General features: G+C 35.3%; 2 protein-coding genes and 2 long non-coding RNA genes across 6 annotated transcripts; 2 read left to right on the forward strand and 2 right to left on the reverse strand.

The window, feature by feature from the left end:
• Positions 1-4,365: 4,365 nt before the first annotated feature.
• LOC109017497 lies at positions 4,366-8,998 on the reverse strand. Of its 3 annotated transcripts, XR_004802643.1 has the most exons (5): positions 8,362-8,972; positions 8,189-8,230; positions 5,253-5,337; positions 4,989-5,155; positions 4,366-4,624 (listed from the first exon to the last, which is right to left on the reverse strand). It is a non-coding gene; the product is annotated as an uncharacterized LOC109017497 (long non-coding RNA). The 3 variants fall into 3 exon arrangements; XR_004802642.1 differs by lacking the exon at positions 8,189-8,230 and having other exon boundaries at positions 8,362-8,998; XR_002000365.2 differs by having other exon boundaries at positions 8,189-8,972.
• LOC118349727 lies at positions 5,330-8,174 on the forward strand. Its single transcript, XM_035695290.1, has 2 exons — positions 5,330-6,007; positions 6,311-8,174. The coding sequence occupies exons 1-2, from the start codon at positions 5,882-5,884 to the stop codon at positions 6,608-6,610; spliced, it is 426 nt and encodes a 141-aa protein (XP_035551183.1). The 5' UTR covers positions 5,330-5,881; the 3' UTR covers positions 6,611-8,174.
• Positions 8,999-15,778: 6,780 nt separating the features above from the next.
• Positions 15,779-18,056, forward strand: LOC108981655. The gene is made up of 3 exons (XR_001994593.2): positions 15,779-15,852; positions 15,931-15,963; positions 17,050-18,056. It is a non-coding gene; the product is annotated as an uncharacterized LOC108981655 (long non-coding RNA).
• Positions 18,057-20,262: 2,206 nt separating this feature from the next.
• Positions 20,263-20,984, reverse strand: LOC108981654. Its single transcript, XM_018952887.2, has one exon. The coding sequence runs from the start codon at positions 20,910-20,912 to the stop codon at positions 20,334-20,336; it is 579 nt and encodes a 192-aa protein (XP_018808432.2). The 5' UTR covers positions 20,913-20,984; the 3' UTR covers positions 20,263-20,333.
• Positions 20,985-21,189: the final 205 nt, after the last annotated feature.

A 21,189-nucleotide genomic window follows, 5' to 3' on the forward strand; every position in this document is an offset into this window, starting at 1 on the left:
ACATGGAATGATCCTAGAATAATTGCAAAGAGAAATGTTACTATACCCCCTAATTTAAACCACTCATCAATTTGTTCCTTGATGTGGCGCCAAAATGTGTTTGCAAAAAAATTAAAAACACAAACATAAGAGGGTAGATGGAATCTAAGATTTTAGTCTTCATCTTTTTTTTTTTTTTTTTTGAGCATCATTTTGTTTTTAATATATATATATATTTTTTAAATTTGTTTAATAAGTCACGTAACACTACATTGTGGTATCACATCAAGTGGACAAATTGAGTAATTGTATAAATTAGGGGCATAGTATAAGCATTACTCAATTGCAAATAACAGTGTAAACATTTTCTATAAGAGCGGCCAATTCATGACGTATTAGCAATATTATGTCATATGAATTGGCCGCTCTTATAATCATACATTATGTCATATGAGGGACATAAATCATACAATATGTCGACATAATGTATGATTATCTAATCTCAGGTATTATTCGAGTACTTCGGACTGATATATATGACACGCATATATATATATATATATATATAGTTAACAATTAAAATCAACTATTAAAATTAATGTGATTTAAATTTTGGAGTGGTAGATCAAAGGATTATATATATCCCACTCAAGTTGAAACATACTAGTAGGTCTCTTGATGATCTTTCAACAAATATATTGAAAAGACTTGTCGTCATCATATATACTTAAATTGTGAGGATGATGTAATAAAGGCCCTAGCGATGAAGACTATATAAGTACTATTAATTAATTACTCTCGGAGTAGTACGGATACTTGGTACTCTCAATCTGTCATAAGATATCATGTCAATTAAAATTAATACTTATATAAGTAATTTTAATTATATGACATACATTGATATGGTGAGAGTCACTACAAGAAAAATCGGTTGTTGCTGCCAGTTTTTGTTGCTGCGGATGAATATTTAACGTAACAGACCCTGTATTACTGTAGCATAATTTTTGTTGTGGCGGATCATATATTCGCGGTTAAATATACTGATTACGGTGATTTGGACTCGTCGCAACTTATGCTTTCGGCAACAGGAATTGAAATACACTAATGGACCTGTTGCAGCAACATTTTCCTCGCCGCATTAAACGATAACATCTAAAATCTAAAGTGAATGCCCTCGACTCTCTCTGCAAAACTCTGTTTTTCCTTTGAGAAAAAACTCTCTCCGCAAACGATAAGAAATTTCTGATCTTTTTCATGTCTTCTCGGCGACCCTCGACCTCGACGACACCAATCACCGTCCACCTCCTGCACGCCTTCGTTCCATGCCTACCCGGTAAGTCATCTCTATCTCTCTCTTTATCTTTGGCCGTCTTTTCTCTCTTTCCCTCTCTCTTCCTCCACAATCAGAGCTGCCCCACCGTCGTGCGCCACTTGACTGAACGCAGTGGCTATTTGAAGCAAGCTATCTCCTCTCCTTTCAATCCGGGTGGTACAATTCTCTCCCTCAATCCGTGTCTATCTCTCTCAAATTTTGGGTATTTTTATTTAGCCAGGTTTTTTGTTCTTTTGCAACTAATAGTTAAAAGTTATCCACATTACAAACTTTTATTTTGCTGAAGGGTTTGTTTTGAACAATTTCTAGATGCTGATTTATAAGTATTGGAAATTTTTTTGGAGGTTTGGCTGATGTTGTTGCGGGATATACATATGAAAGTTTATGTATGTGGGCTATTGTATGATTTTGGTGGCATATGGGGTTGATCAACCCAATATGGATTTCTATTATTATGTTGGATGCCTTTAATAATAACTAATGTTAGCTCCCCAACAGATTACCAGCTACTGGAACAAGTGTATTTGTGTGTAAAGCAGAGAAGATGTAATAATTAGTACAAATAGGTAGAAAATAGTCACAAGCTTCATAATCAGTACAATGGCATGCATACTTTTTTTTTAATAAGTACAATGGTATGCATACTTGGTAGCAAGATATGAAACATAGGTTTCATTTTCAGAAACCAAGTTACCAGTTTCATAGAAACACCCAAAAAATGGTGATAAGTACAAGAAATTTTCACCTTGTATTATATAACCATGGTTACCAGTTTCTGGCCAGAAGCTAAAGTTTAAATAGATTGAAGAGAAAATGTAATTTCGAGAGAGAATCTTGCGCTAGAAAAACTAGATTTCAGATTAAATCAAGGATAGGGGCATTTCGATCAAACATCAAGATAGGAAATGACTAAATTATATTAGAGTACATGCGGAGTCCCCAATTTAGGATTGTACCTGGACGGACTCTTTTGACTTATTCCTCTTTGACATTCACTAACAGACTAAGGGTTGGTAAAGGCGACCTCAGAAACACTTTCCTGCAGGACAGGTAATAGGTGTAGAAGGGTCCAAATAAAAAAGAAGATGCCAAAACGCAGAGCAACACTGGCCTTCATGACTTGGAAGAAACAGGGCAGCGTATCACCCTTTCTTGTTTATTCCTCAGCACTTCACTGCAACGCACCGTATCCACCTCTTTCAACGCACCATTTTCAGCATCTTTAATTACTTCACTTAACGCACCATATTGATCCACTTCAGAATACTTCAGTTTGCACTTTAATCACTTATGTTTTAACATTTCAGTTTCAACACTTCACTTTGCACGACAGATTCCACTTTGAGTTAGGATTTCTTCCTCTTTTCACCCATAACTGCCGAAACTCTAACAGCTAGCCTCAAAGAAATTTAGTTGTCCAAAATACTTTTTTAAATGACCTTTAGTTTTTTTTTTAAAAAACCTGTTCAATTAATATGTCCATAGAGGTACTTGATTGTTGAAATCTCATGCATTGCATGTTTGAACGGTGGAAAACAAATAAGTAATATATATGTTTCGAACCTTGATGCCACCTAATTATGGCTCTCCAGTTACAATACAGATGAATGGTCGATTAACATGATGTTATTAACTAGAGAGGACCACCTGCGGTGGATTAGATTTTTTATATGCAAATTACACCCTAACACCCCTTTCCACAATTAATTTTTTGTTGGAATCCTCATTAAGCATGTGGATGTATAGTACTGTAATTCATGCTTGGTGTGGGGATGAAGAATAAATCACAATAAGCCATGTTCGACTTGCAGGGAAACAATTGATTCTTTGCATCTGATAGGTTAGATATTTTGATGAACATATATAGTTTCCTTTGTTTGCATCTACTTTGGCCTTGGTCCTCTGGAATGTGATATACATAATTTAGTGGGAATATTTGATTTTGTGCTGCTTCTATTTATTTCATATTTATTTTATTTATTTACCGAGTTGTTGCATCTTTATTTTTCTGCAGTGCATCGAGGTTCCTTGAATTATATTGGAGAAATTGGTCGAGAAGAACTGCATTCCAGTAGTGCTGATGACTGATATTTATTGTAATTGCAGATGTGTGGAAAAGGACTTTTCAATGCCAACCTTTTTCAACAATATTTGACTTTGAATATCTGTAACTTTTTTTTTTTTTTTTTATAAGTACGAATATATATCTGGAACTAAATTCCTGTAATACAGTCTTTCCATCAACTATATATATGTACTTGGTCATTTACTTCAGATGAGATGAATGGCATATAGGATCAAATTAGATATTAATTATTAAATTTAAAAGTACAGGACAAAAAATCATGTGTAATTACACATGGACTGTCATGGCAAAAATTGAATATAGTGCATATTCAGGTCACTACAGGGACGATCCAATGCAAAAATGAATACAGCATTTTTGGGGAAATTGTCATAAAATGAACAATCTATTGCAGGCGTTGGTCAAAGGCATCTATTGCCATAAGTCACTAGCCATCTTGTATAGCAAATTGGACACTTTGTTTATGTCTATATATATATTGAGAATCTTATGACTGCTCCTAATTGATGAGGTTTATACTGAGTTCAGAGTCGGAATTCGGAGTAGTTCCGAATAGATAATCGGACTCGGACTCGGACTCGGAGCTCCTAATTATATTGTATAACAACATTACTATTATAAAATGAAATTAGCTATTTGCTTACTAATGCTTATTCAATTAGCATTAATGATGTTTTTTTGGTCTGGATCAATCAAATATTCAATGTAGGCTATTGTTGAATATTCTCTAGATAAAAGTCAAAATGCTTTTCCATTGGGTGTGGTTTAATGAAACATGTGTCAATTATCTTTATATATATATAATAATGAAAGGATTTGTTATTAAGAACAGTTTTTCTCTAGGTATGATTTGAATAGTACTATGTTATTTCCTATGCTTGTATTAGTTTTGTTCGTTGGAGGTATATATAGGAATTCCTTTCAATGAACAAGGAATGGATTTGTGGATTGGTATGAATTTTTGACAAATACAAAATATGTATGTGCTCTTATACTTAAGCCATAAGATTCTCAATAGAGACATAAACAATATTTATGTATGTCATATATATATATATATATAATTACATTTTACCCTACTGACATGAACTATTCTTGTCATGATATAATATAAATATAAAGCTGCAGTACATTTAGAAATTGGTCTGCACCGAGAAGGGAACAATGACTATTCGATAAGTGGCATGATGAGGCATCCGAAAATCCATGCGTGAGTTGATCCTCATCTGTACCGAAAGCCAAATGATTAATATATTAATCAGACCATGTGTAATATTCAGGTAGTATATTAAAAAGATGGATTTTCAATATGTCCAAATGTTACATAATGCAGGTAGTATATTAATCTCATTGGTAATTGCATCATTTGCTTGGTATTGTAAGCGGCAAAAAGGCATGCTGATAATAAAATCATGTTGAATTTTCCAATTGGGTCCCACGGGCTGTACAAAAAGGCAGAGTACAATAAGCATTGCAACTAAAACGCGCGCGGGAGTGTGAAATATCTAAGCGGCAAAATGGCTGTCAACTTTTAACTACTGTACGTGAAAATAATTTGAAAGTAAAAAGGAGTCAGTGTAATGATCAGACCTCAGAAACCAAACAAATTTGGATTTTCCCTCCAGAGTCGGTCTTTCACTCGGTGGAGCAGTCGGACTTTTACTTTTAAGCACTAAGAGATCCATGTAAGTATTTTCCTACATGCTCCAGTTCCAGTTCTTCCAGTGGCTCTGTGGTGCATCCTCGTGTTTGGTAACCTGAAATATTTTCACATACTTGAATAAGTGCATAGAATGTAACTGCCGAGTAAGGAATTTTTCCCACATATATGTTTTCTTGTATGTGATTTCTCACCTCCTTGTTACATTTTTGTTGGGGGCGAGAAAGCTGTTCCCTTGGCTGTTTATAGTCATTGTTCACCACATGGAAATACCCATGTCTACATGTGCAAATGAATGTAAATAGAAAAGAAGGAAAACGGTCAATATATATAATTTTGGGACTGTTAGTTCCTTTGCAAATTTACAATCATATTAGAACAGAGAAGAGAAAAGTTGGGACCAAAAGTTTTACCAAAAAATTTACCTTTGCATCCTCTATACAGGCACTTCAACAAAATGGTATGTAAAAATACTATATTTCTATCTTTAATAATATGTGAAATTAGATTAGTTCACCCCAAAAATAGAGCTAAACTGGGGTTAATAAACTGAGTTGATGGATTTTGCTGAACATAAGAATAATATGTAATGAAATAGTTGCTGCCAATAAAGTGCAAATTTAACAGTTTATAGGTCACCTGCATGGAACCAACAGCACTCAGTACATTTTCTCTTCTACAACCACAAAACAAACAGGGTATACCAGTTTCCATTAAGATAAAATGGTATGCAGTTATCCAGCATGGCTTAATGGTAACTATATCACTGTTTAGATAGTATTAGATTTGATAAAAGGTTATCAGAAATTGATATGTGTTGAGTATGGACGTAACTATATCATTGTTTATATTGCAGAAAAGATCAAATCAAAACAAGGCTAATAGGAAAAAGCAGCGTGTGAACCACACCGCAGGCAGAAAGTCTTTTCTGTGGTTAATGCAAGAGATGGTAAGATTCTAGTGATTTTCTTCTTTATTAGCTGAATGGTCAGTGCTAGTGTGTAATATAAAGAGGGGTGGGTAATATTTATGTATGTATTAATCGGGGTCCAAGTGTATCAAACTTAGTTAACTTCTATAAAGAAACTCATTGGTCAAAGAAGAAAGGGGCATTTGTCACTCCCATGACAAAAACCTACTATGTGCGTGGCCTCTAACTTACTCATTTTCAGAAAATTGAGATTTTTTATAGATAATCATTTTACTTAATTTACTTCAACTATAACTCATATAAGATAACTTTTTGCATCAGAATACGATGTGTGAGAAATTAGATATGATACAGTCTGAGGAGCATACAGATGAGGCTGCAAATATAATATTCAAAGATGTGCTAGGACATAGGTCTGGTTATACAAGAGGACTTGGTGGTTCAGTTATACCCGAGACTAGACCATCAGCTATGTCGGCACAATTTAAGCACCTAGCCCAAGAAAATGAGAAGCATAAACATGAGGCATTGATGTACAAGACCGAGTTGGATGAGCTGAAAAGGGATGTAAGACAATTATTGGTTTGGCAAATGTCCTATGACCAGAGGATGAATGACTAAACATCTCAAAGAGTGTCTAATATAGACACTCAAGGAGATCTTTAGCTGGATGGGTTTCTAAACTGGGAGTTTTTTGAAATTTTGTTAAGTATTCATCACTTTTGGTGGCAGTTACATATTTTGTTACATAGTTGTCAAGGGAAAAGGGTGCAGGTTTTTGAAGTTTGTTGCAAAATGGCATCACAGCAAGTCATGATGTGATTTGGCGCAAAATGGTGCTGTCTCTATTTTGTTAAAGGTTTGTCTAACACTATGTAAGTATGATTTAAAACCCCTTCCAACTGCATGTCTTGTCTGCAGTGGTTAAGAGAGTTTAATAGGTAAAAAGAAAATTCTCTTTAGGCATTTCTGTAATAGAGTATAGGTGATGGATATATGTAAACTATGCATGTAATTGTTTTGACTATGGAATTTGGAGAAAATTAATTGGTGTGATCAGAATGCATGATTTTTCCATATCTTCTACGGGATGCATTTCTTAGCTTTGATAGGAGTCTAGTTCTTCCACTTTTTTTCTGATTTTTAAAAAGAATTTTTGTTAGTTCAGTAGAAATTAGTACACTGACTCTTAATGAATTTACTTGATAAAAATAAAACAATCTTCTCTAGAAGGCACTTATATCAAAAGTTAAAACTAGATGCAGTTTAATACTTTCATATTGCACATTTTCCATTTTCTTACATTTCTTGATGCTTGTATATTATTCTCTTTTTCCAAGATACTGTGATGGCAAGTAAAAGTAGTAAGACAAGGTTACATTATATTTCTGATATTAAAACCTGCACCTTGAGAAAATATAGCTTACTAGGTAAAAATAAACTTTTATCTATGTATTTCTGTAATGGAGTATAGGTGGATATATTATTTATGTTCAATAAGAATGTTGAATGACGTCATGTAGGCTCTACACTTGTTTTCACACTCAAAATTTTCATCTATGTAATATGCAGGTAGCTGTGGGCCAGGTTGATATGAGCTCAGTTGTAATTTTTTGATGCACCAATGTGCCTGCCTACAGGATGCTATATGCTTGACTTCACTCCCAGGTTTAAATGTATAGCCATATTTTAGACAAGACCAATGAGTGGCACATGGAATTTATGTGTTTAGTGGAAGTATGTATGTAGGAATTTAAGCTTGATTTTGCATGACATTTAATCATTGCATGCCTGCTATAACGTATGATTATACAACTTGTAAATGAGATGTTAATTATTCAAGCTTGTATGAAAACTGGATGGCAATATTGTACATGGAAATGCAAGTAAAATATATGGTGTTTAATTTTGCCAAACATGTAAATTTCCTACATTACATCTAAACCAAAAAGTCCTAAAACACAGGCAAATTAATTCAAACAAAAAAATGACAGGAAATTGATACAAGCTACAGGGCTGTCCAATTTGCTTAGTGGAAATAAGGCAAAATTTTTTTACAAGGTTCAATTGATACAATATTGTAAAAATGGGTTGATTGGGAAATCATGTGTAAATTGTACAGATCATCTGGCCTGCATTCTCTAGATTTATTGTAAGAAATGTATACGGGCGTGACAGTTGAGATTGAGAAACAATTACCTGGGTTGGTTTCTGAGATCCAGTTCCAATCATATATAATACCTTTCAATGTATTTGAAAAAGCATAAAAATTATAACCAGGGTAATTTCCATGAGTTTGGCGTAAATCCTCCAACCAGTTTTTGTGTTGGTTTGAAAACACTACTAATAAATATTTCACCGCAAATACGTACCCATGATTTTGAAAGGCTGAACAAATGGCATTTGCTGCGGATTCACTCTTCCCGCATGCACTACTACCAATTATGGCATAACCAAATTCACCGCAATTGGAAAATGACGAGATTTTGGGTTTTAATTGACAAAATTTGAAGTTCCCTTTTGCGGTGACCCAAACTCTCCGTATGTCCATAATGGCGGCGTCCGAGCAATTTGGCAGTAATTGCTCTTCAAACCAATTTGGGATCGATCGTGGTTGCTGCGGGAGATGTCGGCAGCAACATCTTCAGTAATTTCGGTGCCCCAAAAGTCGCCGAAATCTGCAATTGTGGTGCCCAAAAATTGGCCAGAAATGACCACGATTTCCGACGATGTCCCAGCCGAAATTGCCCTTCAAACCGTATTTGTCCATCGACTTGTGCTGCGAGAAAGATCGGCGGTAAAATCTGTAGGAACAGCGGCCAACTTCACTTTTCACCGAAATTGCTCTGACCAGACGTATTACTCCCGGCCGATTTGCGGTGAATGGAAATCGCAGCGTGTGTAATTTTGCTGCGAGAAATTAGGGGAATTGCGGTGAGCTCGCACCCCGCAAAAGATGAAATTCCTTGTAGTGAGTATCATATCATCCATACTCCGCAAGTACTTAATAATTTTTTGGTAATAATTTTAATATTTATACATGTTTACATAAAGGATCATTGACTATATCATGCTATCATTTTTTTAGAGAAGAAAACTAATTGTATATTTATCGAAAAAATATCGAAGAATAATTCAATGGAAAAAATGAAGGAACTCCGTGAAAAAAAAAAAAAAAAAAGGGAAAGAACTAGTCAAATTAATCAGCAAAGAATAAAATAGGGTATTCTTAATTATTAAGATCTTCAAAATTTATTTGTCTTGATTGGATTGTCTAATTCAGACAGAGATAGAGACAAATATAGACTCTATAATATTTAACACATTGTTTTTTCAGATTTTTAGAATCAATTTCAAATGAGTATTTCATATTACGATCTATCAATAATATTTCCACTAATTACTATCATTCCACTTGCTCAAAAAATATTCTAAAGATGATTTCTAAGAAGGGAGAGGATGGATCTGTTGAGATATTCTAATTCATCGTGTGTGTGTGTGTATATATATATATATATATATATATATATATATAGTTCCAATTAATTTATATTTGTTTTTTTTTAACGTTACACCATTATTAATATATTTCAACCTAGTTTGAAATCTATATCTAAGTAAGTATGTTGAACGAGTAATATTACTATATATCACACTCTCATTTTATTTTTATCTCACTAAGTAAGATGTGACACATTTATCATTAATGAAAATTATCTAATAAATGATCATCCAATTGTAATAAATAGACCATATTTTAGATAATGAAATGAAAGTAAAATAGTATTGTTGTGTGTGTGTATATATATATATATACATACATGAATTATACAATGAGATCAGAAAGACATACAAGTATTATATATATATATATATATATATATATATTATATCATTATCAACTTCATGCCCTCTTTCGTCAGGACTTATAATATTACTTTATACTGTCATATATTCCTTCTTAAAAAAAAAAAAAAAAAAACTATGTTCGATTATTCCTATTTACTTATTATATATACCTATATATTGAGTCATGTGTTGCTTGCAACTTAAAAATATTAAGAGGTTTTGCCAACGGCATGTGGCCTGATCATGGCACAACATGACTCACATTTTTAAAATGGATATGATCATGAATTCGACCATCATCCTCCAATATATAAAATAAAAAATTGAGAGGTTTTCTGTTGATCCTTAACTTACATATATCTACTATATTCCTATAATCTTCTTATATATATATATATATATTTAGAGAGAGAGAGAGAGAGAGAGACGTTTGGCCTTCTGATCAATTCTTAAACATGAAAATATTTGAGTCACTTGACTTTAAAGGGTAAGAAAATAGAAGCCGGAGAAATCCCAACTATTTTCTTAAAATAAAGAATCGAATTGAAAGAAGCAAACCGTTGGTGCCTCCAACAGGCAACCTAGCTATGCTTTATACAATGAGAAAGTTTACTTTGCCTTTCCAAGTTGACACTTCTATTTGACTGTTGGTGAAATTTTTTTTTTATTTAATGATTAAAGAAGTGATTTTAAGTGTATTAATATATTTTTTTATTTTTTAAATATATTAAAAAAAAATTATACCGAGCATACTACCCAACAGTCAAAATGGGGAGGCATAGTAGCCGCACCCACATATAATTGTGTCACAAATTTTCAATTCCACGCTCATAGGTCATAGGTGGTTGGCCAAATGCAGTGGTTTAGACCGGCGGTTATTGATGAACGTGATCTCTACCGCAATTGTATTTTTCTATTTCTTTTATCCGCATAATATGTCAAAGACTCAAATATATATATATATATATATATATATATATATATTAAAACAATTGCACTTTCTTAAACAATATATCAAATATATTTATATTTTAAATATTAGTAAATTTTCTTTTTTTTAATTATCTTTGTAGAACAAATACTACGTACTACTTATATATATACATGCATATATATAAATAGATATACACATATATATAATGTGTGTATAAAATAGTAGTATATGTATTTACAATTTCACTTATAATTTAATGTACAATACTCATTTGAGAAATTCAAATTCCATCATTTTTAACATATCAATAACTTCGCTTAAATGTTTAAAGTTTTTTGTGTAAATTTTTCTTAATTAGTGCAAATGGCATTTCTCATATATGTATGTGTATATATATATATATATATATATATATATATATAAATTTGGACACATGCGGTCATAAAGTTTGTTTGTGAATAGTAATATTTTACAAATTTTATTAAAATAGATTGAAATATGTGTTTAAATTTATAAAGAAATTGGTTGAAATATGTTTAATTTTTTTAAAAAAAATAATGAATTTTATGAATGATTGATTTGAAAAGAGATCAAATAAGTTGAGTTGATTAATTTCGACCAACAAACACATCAAATTGATAAACCATGTGCAACCTGCTGAAGTAGGCCGATATAATTTGCCTTGACTTTAGAAAGGAAGCATGTTACTAGTCATGACCAGAATTCCGAAAGATTGGTCGGGTTGTCAGTTTAGGCTCCGTGATTGAAAGGGAATTGACAGTCATTAATTAAAACAAAAAAAGGGCAAGAATGACGATCACCACGACCAAGTTGCATGCGACAATAAATTATCACATGAATCTAATAATATTTGTTTTGACTATTGGTACAATGTATGTGACTATTTCTATCTTTGTTTGCCGGCACACATACAACCTCTCAAACTAAATTAACTAACAATTCTACGTAACTATATATAATATACAGAAGAAGAGCATAAAATCTTGGAACCAAATTCCTAGCTTGTACCTTTTTATTATATGTATGAGAGTGAGAATGAGCATGCACCAGATGATCATATTGGTCTATCTATTGATTAATCATTTGATACAATCTTATATTCCTTATAATATTGTTGGTAGATTAAGTCTCATTTGGATTCAGAGTTGATCTCATCACATTTCGTCTCATCATTATAATTTTTTTAAATTTTCATATAAAATATAATAAACAATTCAATTTTTTCAAATTTTAAAATAATAATAATATTAAAAAATATTCTAATAGTGTTTTATTCAACTTTCATTCAATTCATCTCATCTCAACTTACTATTAAAACCTTGGCTAATTAATTATATAAATTCTCTCCTTTTTTTTGTTTTCTTTGTCTTATGTTCAAAGAATTTCGGTCCATGTCCAAATATATAATAGCTTTTTATTATGATATTATATATAATTGGTATTTCAGGACCATTTGGGCTAAAGAGGACAAAAATACAAGAAATAAATAAGAGGAAGAAAGGAAGCACAAAATGTCATCTGCATTCGCATACCAAACAATTAGAAGACGCGTAGCGTTTACATATGCGTGCGTAGCTTAATACAATCAGGACTAGCGTACATAGCGTTTACTTGTTAAGGCCAAATAATACAAGCTCATTTTAATGCCTCGCATGCATACGATTCAAATTGGAAAGGAGATTTTATACCCAATCAGGCCGGGCTCATGCACCCCCCTATCCAAGCCCAAGATCCACAACAGGGTGGACTAGGGATTAGGGAATGGCAAGGATGAAGGCTACGGTAGGCCCATGAAGATAAAAGATAGCTGACAATTCCCCCCAATGGCAGCACATTAATGAGAGAAAGAGAGGCTGGAATTCTGTCCCCTACAGATCAGAGTGGCCAACCCTGAGGTCAAGTCCCTGTAGCTGACAGGAGCAGCCGCATTGAATGCTACACCATTTCGCCTGGGACCAGGGTGCTTATTATAGCTATAAAGGGGCCTCACGAGGAATTCGATATAAATAGAGGAAGGTTGACGGCAAAAAGGTGGTTACACACATCCGACCACACTCTCTCTAGCCCTCTATAACTTCTTGCTTTATTTGCTCTCTGTAAGAAATATTCCTAACTTTGGCACTGAAGGTGACATGGCCATCACCCCGCCGCCTTTTCTTCCACCCTCGTAGGTGCAAGAGCACCATTGTAATGGGCGGCTACAAAACACGCTTCAACAGTTGGCGTCATCTATGGGATCCAATATTATTTTGCATGTCAGCCACTATGTGCTCTCATGCGACTCTCGATCAGGAGTCTACGTCGATAAGCATGGAAGGAAGAGTCACGAAAATGGAGGAACTCGTGAAATGATTGACCTCAAACGCGGAAGCCCTCCATTGAGAGAACAAAGTGTTGAAACAGAGAAACGCTAAGTTCAAGAGAGGTGTCAAACCAAGCAAAACTGAGGAGATGGAAGACGAGGAATGTAAGCGTATGGGCGACTAACTGTGTAGTCTCATGGACAAATATGAGGAAATGGAGAAAAGGATATGAGGTTTATTCTCCGTGGACTAGCTCTCAGCTGCACAGACCTGCCCTACAGTGCCAAAGTGATGTTCCTCCCACTCACCCCAAAATTCAAAGCCCCCTTGATAGTGATGTACAATAGGTCACAAAGATCCAGTTGAGTACTTCGAGACGTTCAAGACTCACATAACACTGCACGATTTCCTTGGGGAGATAGTAGGTCAGGCTTTTCCTTTGACATTGAAAGGCTCTGCCCGGGCATGGTTTAGAGCCCTTCTATCGGGTACCATCCACAACTTCGAAGAACTGGGCTACCAATTCTTGATTTAGTTCATGGCCAACAAAAAAAGAAGAAAACCAACTACTTACCTCCTCACCGTCAAGTAGAAGGAGGAAAAGAGCATAAAGGCTTACTTGTACCACTTCAATAAGGAGCGGTTGACCACATATTACCAAGATGAGAAGATCACGCACTTCTGGGTGGAATATGGCCCCCAAGTCCCTCATGGTAGAAATTGCGCAAAAGACTTTTGTGACCCTGCAGAACTTCATGGATAGGGCTGACGACTTTGTCAATGCCGAGGACACCCTCCAGGCTCCGACTACCCTAAGGTGCACAGCCGGGAAGTGGACCCCCAGCGACCCTAAACTGGACACTGGCACCAAAACCCACGAGAAGGAGACTGAGGTGAGGAAACAGCAGAGTTGGAAGAGGAGCGACGAAGGCGCCTCCTTGAGGAAAGGGCACACAAGCATGCACGTACAGACGCGTGAAGAAGGACGCCCATGGGAGGACAGAGACTACAACCGAAGGGCTCATGCGTACTGTGCCTACCATGAGGAGGAGGGCCATCGGAATTAAGATTGCCAGCTCCTGAGAAAGAAAGTCCTGGAGGAGATCCATGAGGACATTTGGGAAGAAGTCTAGGGGAAATGTATAGACGATCGGGCAGAGACAAGCAAGAGCCGATACGAGAAGGTTGGCAAAGTGAGAGCCCGAGTAGGAGGAACGTGAGGAGAAGGGAGGAAAGCCGTCGGAGCAGGACTAGAACAACGTCCAGAGAGGAGAAATCCACACCATCATCGGGAGACTCACCAATGGGGGCGCCTCCGCATAGGGCAGGAAGGTTTACTCCCGAAGAGCAAGGTACGAAGAGGTCTTTAGTGTTGGGAGGTCGCCCAAGCAAGCCCGAACTCAAAAGACCCTTATAGTTTATTTTTACAAGGTTGACTGCGAGGGAATCATCTATCTGCATGACATCACCCTGGTGGTAACGATGTTGGTGGCCAACTACACAACTAGAATGATACTAGAAGAAAACGGTAGTTCGGCCAACATCCTTTTCTGAAAGGCGTTCTCTAGAATGGGGATCAGTCAAGATAGGCTGCAGCCATCTCCCAAGCCGCTAAAGGGATTCTCTAGTGAGAGGGTGTAGCCACTGGGGTCCATAACACTCCTCATCACTGTCAAAACAAATAGACTCACAGCGACCACCATGGTAGACTTCCTCGTAGTCAAGGCTCACTCTTCATACAATGCCATAATTGGGCAACCGATGTGAAACAACTTGAAGCTAGTGAACTCAACCTACCACTTGAAGATGAAATTTTCAACAGAGGATCATAGAGGAGTGGTGCGCGATGAGCAAGTGGTGGTAAGAGAATACTACGTGTAAGAGTTACAAGGTAAAGAACACAATAAGCCCAAGCCCGGTTAGTGGAAGGAAGGAAAGCCGGCCTCTTGCTCCCCAATGTCGCCCCAGGTCGATTATGCCAGAGTCCCACAAGCCAACAAGTCAAGGCATTAAGATGAGGGCGCAAGTCCCTTTTTCCTCTATTCTTTTGCACTCATTAACTCCTTATGTAAAGAACCGGCGAAGAGAATAATAAGAAGTAATATTTCCATAGGTGAGCATGTATGAGTGCATCACCTCGGCGATCAATTGCCACCCAGCATGATGGATTTTAGATTCTGCATGGTTACTTAGGTTGATGCTCTGTGCTTGAGTCTTGGCGACTATATATTTCTCCTTTTGACATTTTCTTTAAGTTTTTTCAAACGTGAATCACAACAAGAAAATCTATCATTTCTAGCGTTTTTAAGATCTCCGCAAATACTCCTTATTTGAGGCGATTTCCATGTTGCAGTTGAATTCCAACGAGAAGTTGAAACTTGAAGAGAGAGAATTCACTATTCCTTTTTTAGCGGCGACTTTTAACCTATTGCGACAATTTTTTTCATCACAATAGGTAATTTTAATTGTAGCGGCATTTGCTTTCTGTCAAATAGGATAATCGATGCAATAGATTTTTTACAGCGAACACTATTGTCGAAAAAGCCATATTGTCGCCGCAAAAGAGATACCAACTTATTTGCGGCCAATTATTGGTTATTTGCAGCGAGAGAGAAGCGCCGGAAATAATGTGTTTTCAATATCCCCCGTAGGCGCCTTATTTTTCCCACCATTCCCGATACTCCCCCCCTCTCTCTCTCTCTCTCTCGACTGCGATTGTCAACTCTGGTGCGATTGTCGCCGCCTCATCGACGCCGGTGAGTTTATATTTCATATTTTTGGTCTCCATCCATATCTCTCTCTCTCATCTTCACAAAGTGGTTTTCGATTGCCAGTGCCGCCGGCTTCTCGCTGCCTCGCCAACACCGGTGAGTTTCTCTTTCACTATTTTAGGTTCAATCGATCTATCTCTCTCTCTCTAAGCGCCGCTCGGTGACCCCCTTCTCTCTAAAGAAGCTACATAATATTCTTAATCGGAAGAATGTCTTTAGACAGATCGAGTTAAAATAAGGACAGTGAAACAGATAAGTAGCAATAATACAATTGCACCAGAGGGTTTTTTTTAAGGTGTTTTCAAAGAAGCAGAAAGGCCAAAGACTTTGGTTGAATAATGTGAGCATTGAGCTAGGATTTTGAGTTTAGGCATCAATCTTTGGCTGGCCTTTGGCCTGAGCTGCAAGAGGCAGAAACTCATTTTGAAGGTCAAGCCTAACCTCAGTAGTCTTGGCTCTTCAGACAGTGAGTGTGGAGTTGAAATCAGTCCGTTATCTTTTTCATATTTGCATTAGCCATCAATTAGAGTTCTTGATTTGGCTATGACACCATTGACCAAAGGTGGATATGGTGCTGGATAAGAATGTAGGAATCCATTGAAATTTTTTTAGTAGTAGTTCTTTTACATGCCATAGACGCATAATATCATTAATATTAGATTTCTGGATTTCTTCAGTTACCTTGTAAGTATATTTGATTTATGTTGGATGTTAAATTTATTTTATGTGGAGCACATTTGACTAATTATTGTGATTATGATCATCATTGCAGGGCTTATTCTTTTGGTATTTCATTCGTTTTTCTTTTCTTAACCTGCTTTTTAACTTCTTTTTTTTTTTTTTTTTGTTAAATGTGCTTTTATATTGTGTCAATCTTGGAAAAGTTTTATGGTAAGTAAAAGGAATTAATTCTATCTCTTATTACCTATAAAAAAAAAGGAATTAATTCTACAAAAATAGGCATAAATCACACTTTCTTATAAGTGACAGCCATATGAAACAAAATTGCAAAATTCAAATTCTAATCATTTTAATATGTATGATAAGAAAACTATGTAATTCATGGCAAACATCTGTACAGCAATATATCTAGCTTTGGTAGCTCGTATTGGTAATGTACTCATTCTTATATCTTCTTATCATGTCTCCCGTATTGTGCACTTAAGAATTCCTTTTTGTTAGTTCGGTGTATCCTTGATCTTCCAGGCAAGTGCAGTGGCCTGAATACCTTTGGTCTTATGTGGTGCAATGGTAAGATAAGGGTTCTAAGAAACTTTCATGACCTTTAGTTCATTTGTTGTGAAAGAAATTATTTGGACTCGCCCGTGCTCAGTATGAAAATCTAGCTATTTCTGTTGGAATCTTATGTGGACCAATCTTGCTGTTCTTGACATCAATCAAAGGAGACCTAGAAGTGGCACTAAACTTCCCTCATATATTCTCCCCTGGCATTCAGGTGCATGTTATATCACAGAAAGCATGTTATCCTTAGATGTTTTCAGGTGCATTATCGACAACATATCATGGTTTTAGTTGCCTCATTCCTGTTTTGTGGTAGTTCTGTGGCATATGGTTTGTATGGATTATCAATTAGCTATCTTACCTATTGATCTAATATCCAGTCCTCTGCTATAAAGATCCAAATCTGGTATATCTGAGTGAGATTTGTAATTTTATTGATGATAAATTCATAGGGAGCACTTGTAATATGAAACTGGAGTAGGAGTTCTTGGATCAGTACTATTTATCAATAATTCGACTTTTGATTATTGGTGGTACCTGTATCTCATTTGCTTTCTTCCAAAACTCATCATTTACTGTGGGGCTAGAAGTCTCACCCTTCGATTTCTGTCTCTCATTTGTGATAAAAAAATGTTGCACTTTGAACTGTAAACTTCCCATCCTTTGTGAAATTCCAATATCTGGTTTTCTTCAACCCCCATCTTACGTATTAAGTTGTTGCAGCTTGTTAAATTAGTTGTAGTATTCATCAATTATAAGCTCACAGACTTTTGAATATTATATGTTGAGAATCTTAACTAAGGATATGAAGTCAGTAAGAAGTGATGATGGATTGGGTTATCTTTCTTGATGGAAGGAAATAAAGCTTAGAAACTTGTAAAACAAAAGTTTTGTCATGTCTATATAAAAGTTTTTGTTTCTCCATCAGTTACAACAAATGTGCAAACTTAGATAGGCTGAAAACTTCTATCTAACGCTCTCTATGTTGAAAAACTGTGATGGTTTACAATCAAGAAATAATTGGTTCTACGAAGTTAAGTATCAACGATTGTCAAAGATTAAGTATTCTAATGATAGCTGTTTTTCTTAGTTAATTTTCTCCCAAATCTTATATTAGTCATGGTATCAGAGCAAATTAAGATCCTGTATTGCAGGATTTCCATTGAAGCAAACCTTCCTTCTATACGGCTTTCTGCACTAGAGAATATGCACTATAGCCACATGATACAATTTGACAATGTCTTTTCTGGTTGTTAATAACAAAAATCTGATATTGGAACATATAGTCTTGAGAAAGTCTATTTGGAAATGAGATTGAACTACCTTGGGTCCTCGACCAGAGAAGCCTATTGAGATACATGAATTTGAAAGGTATCATTTTCTTGTCTGCTGGATTTAGTAGGCAGTGAACTACCTTGAAGCCGACTTTCCTTTATAGCCCTTTCATCTTCTTTCCTTTCATTCATCAACTATGAACTACCAACTATGGTTAGAATTATTGTTATTGTTATTATTTGGAATTGGGTTCTTATTTTATTCCTCTCATCCTCACTTCTAAGAAGGAAAAGAGTACACGTATGTTACTTATCAAAAAGAAAAAAAGGAAACAGAGTACACAAGTTAAATTATAAGCAAGAGAAATCCTAAGTTGTTGATGTCTTGAAAAGTCCATTGGAACATGATTGAGAAATGAGAACCACAAACTAAGTTAAAAGTAACTTTTCATTTCAATATAATCAGTCTCTGGTTTTCCATAGCTTCTTTTCATCAGATCTTGAGAATATGATTTCTGAACGCTGATGCAGTCACAAATGGATTGGAAACTGGTTTGAGAATTTCTTTAGCCAGGAGCTCATGCTAATGTTTTTAACAAGGAAAAATTAAGGAATACAAAGTGGACTGATTAGAGATTTGTATGATTAATAAAGAAAACCAAGGTGACTAAAGTGGAAGCTAAGCTGCAAATATCTTTCTCTGATGTATGAATCAGATGACATAATCAAGTATCTAGTTGGAAAATATGGTATGTACAGTCATATTTACTTGCTCCAAAATGGCGTATTTCAATTTTGGTTGTTTTCCATTGATAATCAGTATGTTGCACATTAACAAGAGGGGCATATATTACTCGTGTACAACACCATTTTATAGCATCTATTATGTTCAAGTACAAACTTCTTTTTTTTAAAATTTGTAGAAGAGTATATCTTATAGTGCAAATGCATGCATATGGACCCATTAAATACCTATGTGGCCTGCTTTTGGAGGCATATTTGTTAATATTGGGCATTTGAAGGCTACAATATGAATGGTTCATGTATCATGTCTAATGCATTTTTTTATTTTTTTTTTAATTTTGTAAGGGCCTTTTTAATACTGTGGCACTATTTACGGCGCTACAAAATCGCTCCGAACAATTATTTCCCGCGCATAAATATATCGCCGCAAAAAACCTCATGCGCGTCCCTTAGCATGGTTTAACAGACTTTTACAAATTCGCTGCAAATACAATTTTGTACTGTTTTTTGGAGTATTACGGCGAATGTGTAGCGCTGAAAGACTAAAGTACTTGTAGTGAATTTATGCGAGTGGTAAAAAATTCTGGATCCGTTTCAAACCCAATTGGAGTTTTAAAATTAGACTCATTAATACTAATCGTATATAAAAGTGGATTCAAATTACTTGTAAACCCAAATTATCAGTCCCATTCATGATCATATGAATAAGAACCGTTGACGTCTTCATATTTTATAAGGATGAGCAAAAACAGCAATATTGCCATTAATTACAGAGCTTTAAGAAAGAAGATACAGTACGTTTAAATTAATTATTCTTCTATCGATAGGAAATAAAAGAAAAATTTTACTCATCATCTTTACAGTACTAGACACCACACATGATTTTTTTATCTTTTTATTTTTTTCTTTTAACAAGTATGTGATGTAGGAATGATAAGTGTAAGTCCTCAATTAGTTTAGTAGAAATAAAAAAAAAAAAAAAATGTGTAATGTGTGAGATGATGAGTAGGAAAGCTTGAAAACAAGAACATCATCTCGTTTGATTAACACAAACCAAATAAAACTACAACACGTCCAGAATTAACTTTGGAATTAAACAACTTCAGTTCATGAAACTTAGAGAGAAAAAAAAAGGTGAACAACCAAATCAACTTGTTTCTAATATTATATGAATATAATAACCAAATGAATGCATACCAACAATAATTATAACTTTAGCTTGGTATGGCATATGGATTCAACACTCTGAGTAAGAATAAAAATAGATATATTACACGTATTATAAACCGTAGCATGCTTCTTGAAGATCTTGAGCAAATTCAAACTCCCAGGCAAAGTAGCTGTGGAAGTCATATTCAAACTCCCTGCTCCGACATCAGCAAGAAAATGGCGATTCTTTAGCAGCTTTCCAGGCATAATACTGACAGAAGTGGTCATGTTAAGCTTATCTCGTGCTGGCACGTATCGTTCCTCGACTGGAGTTTCCCCAACCACGTCCCCATGATAATGGACATAGGCAGTAGAATTTCTGTATTTGAAGCTTCCGTAGTTCGGATTCTCAATGGTAATAACAGTAGCCAACGTGACATTCACTTTCACATTACTCATCGACATTGACAAATCAATGTTTTGAAGGCCTTCAACGTGTAAAGTGATTTTGGGGTCTTTAGGTTTGAAGATGGTGAACGACAAGGTTAAAAGAACAACAGCAATGATAACCAAGAGAATTGCAGTCACACAACAGCATGATTTTAGACATCGACGAGATGTTTTTCCAGCAGCCATCTTGATTCTCCAGGCAGCCTGAACTCTGAAATTAATGATTTTGGGAACCCAAGAGAAAGTTTAGAAGATGGTGGAAAAATATGCTGGCCCTATAAGGAGATAATTAGGTGGAGAATGAAACGTGGACGTTACATATAGAGATGTCATTAAATGCAGTTGATTCGTAATTCCTTGTAAGGGGGGGCAACTGATCATGTTGGCATTTAGGGAGATTACGTTAGATATTAACTGTGTTTTATCATCTATATAAATATATATATATATATATTTATATATA

This window comes from Juglans regia, chromosome 10 (genome assembly GCF_001411555.2).
Source record: "Juglans regia cultivar Chandler chromosome 10, Walnut 2.0, whole genome shotgun sequence".
Classification (NCBI taxonomy): domain Eukaryota; kingdom Viridiplantae; phylum Streptophyta; class Magnoliopsida; order Fagales; family Juglandaceae; genus Juglans; species Juglans regia.